The sequence below is a fragment of the Thalassophryne amazonica genome, chromosome 6 (assembly GCF_902500255.1).
Source record: "Thalassophryne amazonica chromosome 6, fThaAma1.1, whole genome shotgun sequence".
Classification (NCBI taxonomy): domain Eukaryota; kingdom Metazoa; phylum Chordata; class Actinopteri; order Batrachoidiformes; family Batrachoididae; genus Thalassophryne; species Thalassophryne amazonica.
Genome location: NC_047108.1, coordinates 40,621,755 through 40,634,882, shown reverse-complemented (window position 1 = coordinate 40,634,882; position 13,128 = coordinate 40,621,755). Strand labels below are relative to the sequence as shown.

Here is a 13,128-nt window from a genome sequence, read left to right as displayed (position 1 = left end):
GGGGACCTTTGACCTCCTCATTAGCCGTAGTGCCGGGAGGAACCGAGGATCCTAAACACTCCCGGTGGCAGGTTTCGCTCCACTGCGTGACAACCCCGGACGGCCAATCAATCCGGGGATTGTGTTTCACCATCCATGGGAAGCCCAGAATCACTCGGGAGGTAGACGGTGTTACATGGAACACTATCTCCTCCCTGTGATTCCCAGACACAACCAAAGTCACTGGTTGTGTCTGATGTGTGATTAATGGAAGCAGGGTGCCGTCTAGTGCTCGCACCTGCAATGGTGCCGGCAGAGCCACCAGGGGGAGCCCTACTTCCTTTGCCCATCTGCTGTCCAGCAGATTCCCTTCTGACCCCGTGTCTACCAGTGCTGGGGCGTGAAGGGTTAAATCCCCACAAAGGATTGTTACTGGGATTCGTGCCGATCTGCGGGGTCTTTCCGCGTGTGTGTTATGACCCACCCTTAGCCCAGTTTCTAAGGACGGGCGTTTGTAGTTTGACCGTTCAGGGCAGTCCCTCTGCATGTGCTCACAAGAGCCGCAGACAAAACATTCCCCGCGGGCCAGCCTCCTTTGTCTGACGTTTGTTTTTGTTTTGGCCCTGCTCGTGTCCATAGCCTCCTCAGCAGGGGGAGCTGTAGCCACACGGGGCTTTCTGGCAGTGAAGCGTGGGGACGACGTCACCTTGTCGGAACCGGAAGGGGGAGGGACGGCTCATGCCCGGTCAGGCCCCCCGACCTGCTCCCGATGATGCTCATTCAAACGGTTGTCTAAGCGTATAACCAAATCGACAAGCCCGTCAAAATCCCGCGGTTCCTCCTTGGCCAGTAGGTGCTCCTTAAGGACCGGGGACAGTCCATTTACAAAGGCGGCGCGGAGCGCAACGTTATTCCAGCCGGACCTCGCAGCCGCGATGCGGAAGTCGACTGCATACTCGGCTGCGCTACGGCGCCCCTGTCTCATCGACAGCAGCACGTTCGAAGCGGTCTCGCCTCTGTTGGGATGATCAAACACTTGTTTGAACTCCCGTACAAACCCAGTATACGACGTTAGGAGCCGTGAGTTCTGCTCCCAAAGCGCCGTAGCCCATGCGCATGCCTCTCCTCAAAGCAGATTAATAACATAAGCTACCCGGCTAGCGTCTGATGCGTACATGACAGGGCGCTGTGAAAAGACGAGCGAGCACTGCATGAGGAAGTCCGCGCACGTCTCGACACAGCCCCGTACGGTTCCGGAGGGCTTATGTATGCTTCAGGGGACGGTGGGGGGGTTCGTTGAACGACCAGTGGAACGTCTGATACAGGCCCAGGATCAGCCAGAGGAGGAGCTGCAGCAGCGCCCTGATCGCGCGCTTCCACCCTGGCGGCGAGAGCCTCCACTCTCGGTTAAGATCTGCTGCAGCTCACTCAACACGCCTCCTGCTGACGCCTGCGCTCCTGGCTCTTCCATTGGCCGTTCACGCTCGAGCTGACGCCCCTCGGAATCCATGACGATGGCCGAGAAATCCTGTTGGGAAGGTGTCGTAGCACGGACCCACAACAGGGGGCGCAAATGAACGGACAATGAGTAAGCCAAAAGATAACAATTTAATGTTGTGACAACACACAACGAAACACACACAATTTGCAAAGTCAATTAACACCAGGTGACGTGTGGGCAGGCTCGAAGATAGGAGACCCCGACGAGAGAGAGGCCGCGTCCCACACGGCTTCCACCACCAACGGTCTGAAAAACACCGGAGCCGCCAAGTCCCGAATCCCCAGGTGACCTCTGTCTTCCGCTGTCGACCCTGGTACTGCTGGCAAAAAGCAGAGACAAGATGAATGAGTGTAAGTCCGTACACTCAGTGGTCCACGGTTTGTACACAGTGAGGAGGGGGAACCTCCACCTCCGAATCACACACTCGTGCAGCCCTCGTGTACCACTTATCTGTCCAGGGAGTAAGGCGCAGTCGTCGTCGTCACGCCAAACGCCGAAGTCCCAGATAAGGCAACGTCCACAAGACTACGGCTGCAAATGAGAACTGGATTAGTACACAATGTGTCAGATAGCAGAGAACGTACCTCTCGGTAGTCGATTTCTCGGCGGGGAGGTGGAGTTGTAGTCCAGCTTAAGTAGTGGTGTAGACGAGTGACAGCTGGTGTGATGAGTGACAGCTGTCACTTCCTCTGGGTCTGGCGCCCTCTCGTGCTTGGAGCCCGCACTCCAAGCAGGGCGCCCTCTGGTGGTAGTGGGCCAGCAGTACCTCCTCTTCAGCGGCCCACACAACAGCTTTCATTTTCATAGCTTATAAGTATTTTGACGTTTTATTTATTTATTTATTTTAAATTACTGCCAGTTTTCTTTTAAAGTCAGGGGATGGACACATGTACATTTCTAAGTCACTAATTATGTGTGATACCCATCAAACTGGTAAATCTGTTGAACAGAGACCAGTGAGGGAAGCCATCAAGAACCCATGATGACTCTAAAAGAGTTACAGGCTTTTGTGGCTGTTTGAGAAAATATATTGTGCAACTTTTGTGTGTTGCGTCACTTGTCCAGCTTTACAGAGTGGGGCAGAGAAGGATTGTAAATATTACAGAGTATTTTTGTTATTAAATGTTACTTATTCGTAAACCGCCTCAAAATTGTTCCAAATCCAGTCAAGGAAAACTTTTACATGGTGGCTTTTCATCTGACACCAGAGTCACTTTTTTCTACGTTTTTTTTTTTTTTTTTTACTGATGAAGACACAGATGGGATTTGTATCAGCAGCTCTTCAGTTACTGGAACCTGTTTTATTTCTTCATATGAGTCCAGAGGAGTTTGTCAGAAAGGCTCCAGTTTTGCCAAGAAGGAGTTAAACTTCTGTTTAAAGTGGCTGAAATAAAGAACAAGTTTTTCTTCATTTAAATCAATTTATTATTTACAGGATTTAAAACAAACAAACAAACAAATTTAATTCAAACATCATGTGACGTCCATCGTTCCGTGCACACGGAATCTGTACACGCACGTGTACTCTGCGTGACCCCAGTTGCTGAGCACACGTAAGGACACGTAGCGATGGACCTCGCTGGGTTTCTGCAGGTGGAGAGAAGAACAGAGGAGCAGAGAAAAGTGCTGTTAGGATGTGTGCAGTTCAAATATCTAGACAACAAAGTGCAACCAGATCTTTAGATGTTTCTTCAAACTTACAGGCAGCTCAAACGTCTGTGTCGGGTCTCCGTCCTGGTCGTACGTGAACTTGCCCAGCAGAGTCCCGTCGTCGTCCTTGTCCTCCATCCCCTGAGAAAGACGGAGCGGAACATGTTAGAAATAAAACTTGTGGGACCGACCAGAAACGCAGAAACAACGTGTGGAACAGAGACCTCTGCAGCTAACCCTCATGCTAATTAGCACAACAACAAGAGCTCAAAAAGCAGAATTCCATGTGATTTTAATGGAATGATTATCTGCAAGTTTATAATGAATCACTTTTTTTTTTATCATTTCTTCTCCTTTTGCACATTTACCAAAAAAAAAAAAAAAATTCCTAGTGAAAAGTTGCTGAATGTTAGCTAAACGCCAAGCTAGGCCCCTGTTAGCTTGAGCATTAGCATTAAACTATCTAAAGAAAGCACCTCACTGTGTTCTGAGGTCACTCGCAGTTTAAAACAAATTTGTTTTTCCTTTTCATGAAAAGAAAATGGTAAATGGACTGCATTTATATAGCGCTTTTCCATCTGCATCATCAGATCGGTTACATATCAAGTTACTCAGTGATGCATTAACAGGATATCCTAGAGACGGAAAAAATGAACATTTCCGTTGGTAAATAAATCAGTCATGGAGTTCCACGCTTCTTTTCTAGATCGTGATCACTCACATAGATCTCAAAATCTTTGGGAGCCGAGTCAATGCGTCCACTGGGGGAGCTGTAGCTCGGCAGGTGGTCCAAAGTCACGTGACTCATCCTGACGGGGTGCGACAGAGCGACGACCAGAGTCCCCTGATGACCCTGAAACGGCCAGCACCTCCCCGGGAGCAGCTCCGGGAAGCCCTGAAAGAAGACAAAGAACCATTTAGACCCAGCAGCAAATAATCGATAATCGTGACAAGAAGATCTTCAGAGACACAGACAGAGTGAAACACGAAACAAAATTTTCAAATAAATAAATAAATATACCTGAATGGCAACTCGTGGACTCTGAGAGCGACACCACAGAGAAAATCCAAAGAGGGTCCTGCACGTGGACTGAGAGTGGTGGGTCTCAGACGATCTGGACTGGACCACAGTGGCACCTACAGAGGATTAAAAAACAACAACATTGATTTAATGTAAATGCGTTAGCCTACATGTTAGCAACCCTTCAATATTCCAGGTGTGCTGAGAAATTCACTGTACTGGGTAAGTATGTCCCTTCTGGGCTACTGTACCAACATGGTGGCCTCCATGAGGGGGCCCGCTCACATGAAGATATGAAGAGCTCAGTTAAAGCTCATGAAAACACATCAATACGTTATTGCAGGTGTAACTTAGAAGGAAAGTGAGCGATATTAATGTCGCTTTTTTGTTTATCCTGATTTGCTATAAAAACACCTGCAATTGTTCCAGTACATCTGGGAAATGGTCACATATGGAGCATGTCCACAGCTGGAAAGTATCACTGGAATAAACCCCTAAAATGTACTTTTAGACTCGATCCAGCTCTGTAACATAGGGGCTATACGGACGCTAACAGGGCAACTCGCACGCGAGGTAATAAACGAGTGTTTAGGCATATTTTGATGTATTTTAATGAACTATGACTTTGGAATATTGATACGTTTCTATTCTTATTTTAATATTTCAGTGTGGCATGAAAACAGATATTTTGAAATACTGAAGAATGAAGTTGCATGACTCAGATATTTGGGGGGGGTAATCCAACCTAGAGGCTCCAGAGCAAAGTCAGCCATTCTGTCTGCAATCGGGCGTTCACAGCGCCGCTGATCAGCCTCACGTTGCTCCTGAAAAATATACAACATACAATAAATGACCAAATGTGCACACACACACACACACACACACACAAAGTTTAAAATTACACTCCGTCCCATCCCTACGTCGCTAACCCACACAAGAAATGAATGACTAAAATTTGTGCGTTTTATGGTAACAGGACCAAATTTTGTGCACACATTGTTTGATATTTAAGAAGAAGAAGATAATTTCAAATTCAGTTTTCATCTTCAGCAAATAGCAAAATCTGAGACAGCCACCATGCAGGTCCAGAAGATCTTCAAAATGATCTGTCTTTTACTAAACTAGAGCTCTTGGTGAAACTGTATTGTACCTGCATTAATGCTAAATCTCCACCAGGTGGAGATATTGGTCCATTTCAAGAACTTTGAGTACAGGCTGCTGTCATGATGATGAATCTGTTGCTTATAGTAGTAGATGTCATACAGAGACTAATGAAGTGTTGTTGTCTGACACTCTGAATCCATTCCAGCCACAATTACATTGATTTAAAAAAAAAAAAAATAAATTAATAAAACTGAGCTTGGCATGATATCTAAAACAATGTGTGTGCAAATTTGGTGTTTTTACTTTAAAATGTGTCAATTTACAGATCCACCCGGGTATGGACACAACATGTATATCCACGTACCTTGATTCGGTCCATGAGCCACCTCTCAGCAGCCTCTTTCAGCTCTGGGCTGAGCTCGACGTGGTCAAGACCAGGACCAGCTTCTGAAGATGGACTCTGTTGGGTGGGTGGACAGTAACAAGACATATGAAGAGACAGTCTTGTCTTAAAAATATAAATTATATTTAATCTGCATGACTTTAACCAACACACAAATCAGCAGTGAGCTGCAGGTGTTTGCAGGTGAAGTCTACCTTCACAGATGGAGCCTTGGTGGTGCTGAGGTCACCAGGATGAGTGACAGCTGAACCGATCATGTGGAAGCTGGGCACTGTGGGCAGGAGGTGCCAAAGAGCTGGAAAAAAAAAAACAGGGAGGAGAAAGCAAACATCTGCTGAATCCACCAAGCTGCTAAAAATCATCCAACACATCCAATCACCAAACACAATTCATCAAGGAAGCACAGGATGCACCTGAGATGGAAGCTGATTGGCTCACACTCACCCATCAAAGTGAAGGCAGTAATCCAAATCCTGGCACCAAATCCATGACGTGGAGCATCAGTGGAGCTGGTGGAGGCTGCTGGTTTCCTCCTGGTGGGGTCTGGTTTGTGGAGGAGTGAGTCCCCACCTGTCAAAGAAACCACACAGAGAGACCTCTCAGTGTCACAGGACTCTGTACTATGTCCCCAGTGTGTCGGCCACTGCCCTCTGGTGGACCGAGAAGGTACTGCAGGAGGGCCATGAGAGGCCATTCAAAATAAACGAGAAAAAACTCTTGGATTTTTAGTATTGTAATAAAGTTTAAAATGTCACAAAATACTACTACTAATAATAATAATAATAATAATAATAATAATAATAATAATAATAATAATAATAATAATGATTCAGGTGTGTGTGTGTGTGTGTGTGTGTGTGTGTGTGTGTGTGTGTGTGTGTGTGTGTGTGTGTGTGCGTGTGTGTGTGTGTGTGTGTGTGTGTGTGTGTGTCTGCCTGTGAGTGACCTTCACAGGAAGATGATTCCAGGTCATCGTCATACTGGTTAAGGTTGGTCATGACGTCAGCAGAATCACTGCTGGCGTTGTGGCTGACGGCCGTACGATGAGTGTCCCTCCTCTTCTTGAAATTCCTGGAAGGGGTGACAGAGAAACACGGATACACAACATAAGGAATTATAATGAGGACAAAGAAAAGAAACAGAGTGCCAAAAGAATATCAGAGTTAAAGTTAGAGCCACAGAAGCAGATCACGTACCTGACCAGGGTCTCTCTGTAACAAACGGTCCTCTTGTAGGACTCAGTGTCTTCATCATAAACATAGTAGCCCATCGCAAGCAGACGGGCACTTCTACAGGCCATGACTGGAGAGACAGAAAATAATCACAAAGACTGCATTTCAGTCAAATTTACACAGTTTGTGGGTTCAGACAGTCAACAACACACAATGAGCAAACATCTTGACATGAGACACAGATAAATAAATGGAATAGTTTTGACAGTGTTGAATGCTTGGTGTCCAAAGTAAAGGTCAAACAAGGTCGACGTCCACTGGATTCTATGACATGTGACATATGTTACCCTGTAAGATGATAACCAAGCATAACGGCGCAAACTATTCCTTTAAAAAAATGTGATTAACTCAACCAATAATTTGCATAATTTTTTACCAAAATTGGAGCAACTTTAACTTTTGACCCCTGTACAAACTGAAATTGACCTTTCTCACCATTTTTGCTGTTTTACCCCATAACTCAATGGAATTCAGTCATAGATAGTCCAAACTATACCTTTTTGGAATCTTTATTATCAGACAAATAATGTGGTGTAGTTTTCAACATGATTGGAGCATTTTAAAGTTTGATGCCTGTGTAATTCTTCAATTGACCGCTACCTGGCTGCCTATTGAAAATTCAGGTGTCTCATTGGTTATTTTAAAATAGTAATGTCTAAAAAGTATTTGTGCCGAATTTGATGCTTGTATCATCATTTGCAGGATTCTGCTCTAAATATTCTCTTATCTGCTGCATTATATAGGATTTAAAAAGTGTCAATTACAGAAATATAAGGAAATATGCCACAAAACAAACAGTGGTTTTTGAAGGTCACTGGCACCCCATATGAGGAATCACACTCACTTTTTTGTCTACCTGTTGAGAATTGAGAATCGATATGTCAAAGTTGGTCATTTTTGCTATATTTTTATAGTAACACAATCTGAGGCCTTTTTGACATTAAATTTTGAACTGACCAAAATTCAAGTAAAATTTTGCCTCATGGAAAAACTAACTTTGTCATTCCTAAATCAATCTACTTGAAGGATATTTGGTGAAAATTTCATCAAAATCGGAGTCGGTCACACACACACACACACACACACACACACACACACACACACACACACACACACACACACACACACACACACACACACACACACACACACCATAATTTCCTTTCAGACAGTAACTGGAGAATTTGACATTGTCAGAAAAAGGTCACTTTGCTAATTTACACTGCAATATGCCACGCTACAGACACTAAAAACATTTAGAAAAATATATTTCCTAAATTCTGGTACACAGGGAACAGAAATACAGGCGTCGAGAATTGAGAACATTCACTTTCAAAATCGCCTTTTTTACTATATTTCAATGCAGAGACTGCAAACATGGCCAATAGTGGATCATTTTAAAAATTGTCTAAAGTTGTTCAGAACGTTTTATGGAGTGAAAAAATGTTATGGGTCCACGTTTTTATGATTGTTCTTCACTTCTGGAAAGTTTCATGAAATCCAGCCAACTTCTGTTTTTCTGCATGATTTCCTCTGAGACAGATCATTAAATGTTTGAATAATTTACCTGTTGTGTTGTGAAGTGACGATCAGGCGGCTGATTAACTCTCAAAATCCACGAAAAATCCTCAAACCGCAACTTCGTCTGACGTTAAGAACCAAATTCTCAGTTCACCAGTCAAATAACTTATCAGTTAATATGAATAAAACCGTCAGACTGAGAGATAAAACACAGACTGCTGCAGGTTTAAACACACACACTGCCACACAAACTACAGACTGACTCAAACTAAAGTGAAACTGCACAAAGAACAAAAGCATAAAGCATAAAGTAACACACGTGACGTCACAAAGAGAGGCACTTCCGGTCAAACGTTGACGTGGTCAGATATGACAGGTGTTGTGCCGAATTCAGCACCCCTGCTTCGCGGGAACGCGCATTTGAACCTCGTCGCCGTAAACTCACATTTAACAGCACAGATACGCAGCTTGCGCCGAAAAAATGTACACAAATCAGTATGATTCTTATTCTGTGTCACGTTGTCTCCAGATATGTGGGAGTGAAGAGAATATGTTCACATTTACGAGCACTAATTGGCTGCTTTTAGTCAGAACGAAGCGTCTGCTATTATATTTATTCTATGACGTTTCATCAAATGATGGTGTTTGTTTTAGTGTTTATTTGTTAAAATGATTTTAATTTTATTCACTGACGTTATGAATGAATATGCAGCTTGAATCACTGTGGAACGTTTGAGGACCCTGTTGAAATTAACGTCCATTCCTACTGTCTGTATATGTATTATATCTGTATATAATATATTAATTTATTTAGAGTATCCTAATCATCATCAGAATTATTATTATTATTGTTGTTGTTGTCATAAAAATGTACACAAAACAATGGTTGTCATTCTATGTTACTTAATTTCCAAATACAACACAAAAGTGAAAAGAACGTGTATTTTTGGAAGTGTGTGAAATATATTTTCTGTCTAATTAGTTACATGGAAACAGATTTATTGGAGGGGAAGGGGGAGAGCAGTGGCGGTTCTACAATGAATTACTCCCCGGGTGAGACCCCCTTTGAGCAAAACCACCAAAAAAACCCACAAAATTTTGCACAAACAGCCATTTTTAAAAATTATTTTATTTATTTATTTTTAGATTTTAGAAGTGCCCCTGAAATTGCAATTGAAATTGACATCAAAAGACAGCAGGCTACAATGTAACGCTTATCCATTGATTGCAAGTTTGAATAAACACACCCTGACATGCTAAATGTCTGATATTAGACACTTTAGTAATCTGTCTTTCAGGCAGCAACAATTAGCTCTTTATTAATGTGCATATTTGTCTCAACATTTAGCTAAATATGTAACTTGATGTTTGTAAATATTGAGCTAAATGTGAAACTACTGAGCATTAACTAATCTACTGTAAATAAAGTTTTAGGTTTGACAGAAATGTGACACTGTAGTGTTTTTCCTTTTTTTCTTCCTAGTTTTTGGTCTTCATCTGTGGGTCAAAAGAAAATCTAAACTGAAATGTTACCAGCATTCCCATGTCAATGAAATCAAATGTGATTCTTTTTCTCCATCAAATAAACCAGTTAATTATGAAGATAAGCCTCATTTTAAATGTCATCATTTTTATTATTATTATCTTTTCTGTGTCTTTGGCCTCCTTAGTCAAATTGACCATGGATTTTAGCATCCTTAAAGTACATAAAACATAAAAAGTAGGTGTCATGTAGGATATTTTTTGGGGGGGTGTATTTTACAGCAAGCCAATCTGCCATGAAATGCACCCCCTCGTATCCCCCTGGAAGGTGCCACATTGATGAAATTTGTTGTATCTGTCAGTATATGTGCTATAAATGTACTCTTAAAAGCATTTCACGCTGGGACTAACAGAAGGATAAGAGCGACGCCTTCTATCGATAACGACCAATCAGGTAACGCGATACAACACCTCCTTTGGCCCGCTTCGAATTGCGTTGTGCGTCGTCATGACGTGTACACAATGCAGTAAAAACTAAGGGCACAGAAAACAAACTCTGCTGGCTGCAGCAGCTCCTCTGTCTTCTCTCACAAATGTATTTAAAAACAGTCCATAAAAGTCCTACTCACAGACTGATTGACAGGACATGTCCACATCAAGTATAACTCCAGACATCTCCACTCACAGACGGTTCCTTCGCACGCGCATCTCGCACGCGCATCTCGCGGTCAAAGTAGGATAGATAAACTAGCAGAACTCAGAGCACAGACCTGCAGCTCAGCACAAGAAGAGAAATCAGAGTGCACAGCCAAACTGCACTCTATTCCTCTGTGCAGAGAACCTGCAGGCTGCGTTCTCACCTTCTCTCTGCCCCCTGCTGCGCGCACCTGACGCAGAAATCCCTGCGTCGTCATGACGCCACAGGAAGCAACTGGGAGCAGCCCCGGTGTGAAAGGGGCTTTAGAGATTGTGCTCATGAAGTATTTTGGACCTGTTGGTGCAGTATGACAGCAATAATAAAGAGCTGAAACTTGAGATTGATTTTTCAGTTTTAGTATGTTTGACAAACTCCCAATTTTCTTGTTTACCATATAATAAAACAGTTATAGACTTTTAATTTCGGTGTACCCGTGATTATGCGGACCTGGTCAGGATGGGGTTCATCTCAAGGCCTCGGTGAACTAATTGTATAAAGTTAAACTGTCTTGTAAGTATAACGCCACTTTAAACACAAGAAATACAATATTAAAATAAGTAATTAAGCCATTATATGAAAACCTTCATCAATGTGATGCCTTCCAGGGGGAGATAGGAGGTGGTGCATTTCATTGCAGTCTGACTTGCTGTAAAATGCACCCCCCAAAAATATCCTTCTGTTAGTCCCAGATCAACAGTAGGAAAATCACACATGCACATGCGTGCACATACTCGTGCACGCATACTCGTGCACGAGTATAACATACCATTCAACGAGCCGCCTCGTTGAATGGTATGTTCCAGCTTTCACCTCATGAAATATTCGTACCATTGAACTCATAAACATTCATTATTTGTATAATATACTAATATATACATATTTGTATAATATACTTGCCGAGGATGGTACAACAAAGCACAGACTTATTTCCATCACGGTCCCGATGACAAAACAGAAAAACAAACAATAAAGACAAAAAACAAAGCAAAAACCAAATGCTTTAAAATGGCTACAAAGCCATCTATATACACAAATTAATGAAAGACAAAATTATTATGACACCTCTCTCTCTCTCACACACACACACACACACACACACACACACACACACACACACACACACACACACACACACACACACACACACACACACACACACACACACACACACACACACACACACACACACACACAACTGTTGTCTTGATATTGATATAACAATATGGACCAAAGTTCACTGCACATATTGTCGCTGGTGACAGTGCTACAATGGGGCCATGAACGTTGGCATATATCGTTGTGGCGACAATATGTGCTGTAACATACAGGCCCTGGGTCTTCACTCACCACCACTTTGTCAGTTTATCAGTGTGGTACCTGGCTCTGTATGTTTGTTCTGTAAATTCTGTAAATTTCACTGATACTTACTGGACTGGTAAGCATTGAAAGCCGAGATAGACATGTCCAAACTTGTCCTCTGACACGCCGAAACGGAGGTGTTCCTTTGTCTCGCTTCCAAAGCGAATCGGTCGTGACGCGCGAAGCCTCCGCGCGGCTTTCCATGACACAATCTCTTGTTAAAAGTGAAATCTGTCGGAAAATGGCTGATGTCCAGCTCTTGTGATAACCAGAGAAAGAGCACACGACGGTCTCGTATCCACAGAGCCATCAGCTCAGAAATGGTCCGGTGGCTTGTGCCGCGTCGTCGCAGCTTGGAGCGCGGCGCGCTGAGCGTCCTTAAAGGGGTCCTTAAAGCTGTACTAACAGACCTTATTCTTTGTGAAGCCCGTAAAATTTTCACCGAAAGCCAGATAAATTTTTCGAATAGTTTCCAGGTGCCAGTCTCTAACAGCTTCTGAAAAAATTCTGATGGAAAAAAAACCCCAAATCATTCCGCCATTTCCAGACAATGAAAATCCGACGACGGGGCGGGACCACTCCTTCCACAAGGCGTGCTCACAGGCGAACGACGTCACCGACAGGCGTGGAAAAACTCACGCATGCGCACAAGGGTTCAAGCTTGTCTGACGTGAAAACATATGAATCAAATCCATATAGTTTAAAAAAAATAATAAAAAGGTACGATACTTTATGGACAGACCTTGTAGTCCTTGCTTGGGATTGGATCAGTTGCCATAAGAACCACCCAGCAAGAACCAAGATAACATTAATGCAAACTTTATACCTGCCTGTCGGTTACGAATGATGCAACCGACAGGCGTGAAAAACTCACGCATGTGCACGAAGGTTCAAGCTTGGCTGATGCAAGCGCACATGATTCAAATCCATATAGTTTTTGCAAAAAATAAAAAGGTCGGATAGTTTTCTAACAGGCCTCGTATTTAACGGTATTAATATTCGTGTTTACATTATGAATATGTTCGTATATGTACGTTATGTATTAAAATAGTGGTATTTAATTTGGCGACCTTGTTTAACTCGTGAAATTTGCATAATAAATCCCACGTGAATATTTGCACCTTTACAGTATTTGCAACAGGAAGGAGAAGCTCCCTTTATTTCTCAGCTTATACATAC

General features: G+C 43.1%; 1 protein-coding gene across 2 annotated transcripts; it reads right to left on the bottom strand.

Moving 5' to 3' along the window:
• Positions 1–2,922: 2,922 nt before the first annotated feature.
• LOC117511607 (SUN domain-containing protein 3-like) lies at positions 2,923–10,571 on the bottom strand. Of its 2 annotated transcripts, none has more exons than XM_034171574.1 (11): positions 10,523–10,571; positions 6,855–6,960; positions 6,605–6,729; positions 6,103–6,228; positions 5,853–5,953; positions 5,620–5,715; positions 4,897–4,975; positions 4,152–4,267; positions 3,852–4,025; positions 3,182–3,271; positions 2,923–3,067 (listed from the first exon to the last, which is right to left on the bottom strand). In XM_034171574.1, the coding sequence occupies exons 1-11, from the start codon at positions 10,566–10,568 to the stop codon at positions 2,954–2,956; spliced, it is 1,173 nt and encodes a 390-aa protein (XP_034027465.1). In that variant the 5' UTR covers positions 10,569–10,571; the 3' UTR covers positions 2,923–2,953. The 2 variants fall into 2 exon arrangements, with proteins under 2 accessions (XP_034027465.1, XP_034027466.1); XM_034171575.1 differs by lacking the exon at positions 10,523–10,571 and adding an exon at positions 8,458–8,797.
• Positions 10,572–13,128: the final 2,557 nt, after the last annotated feature.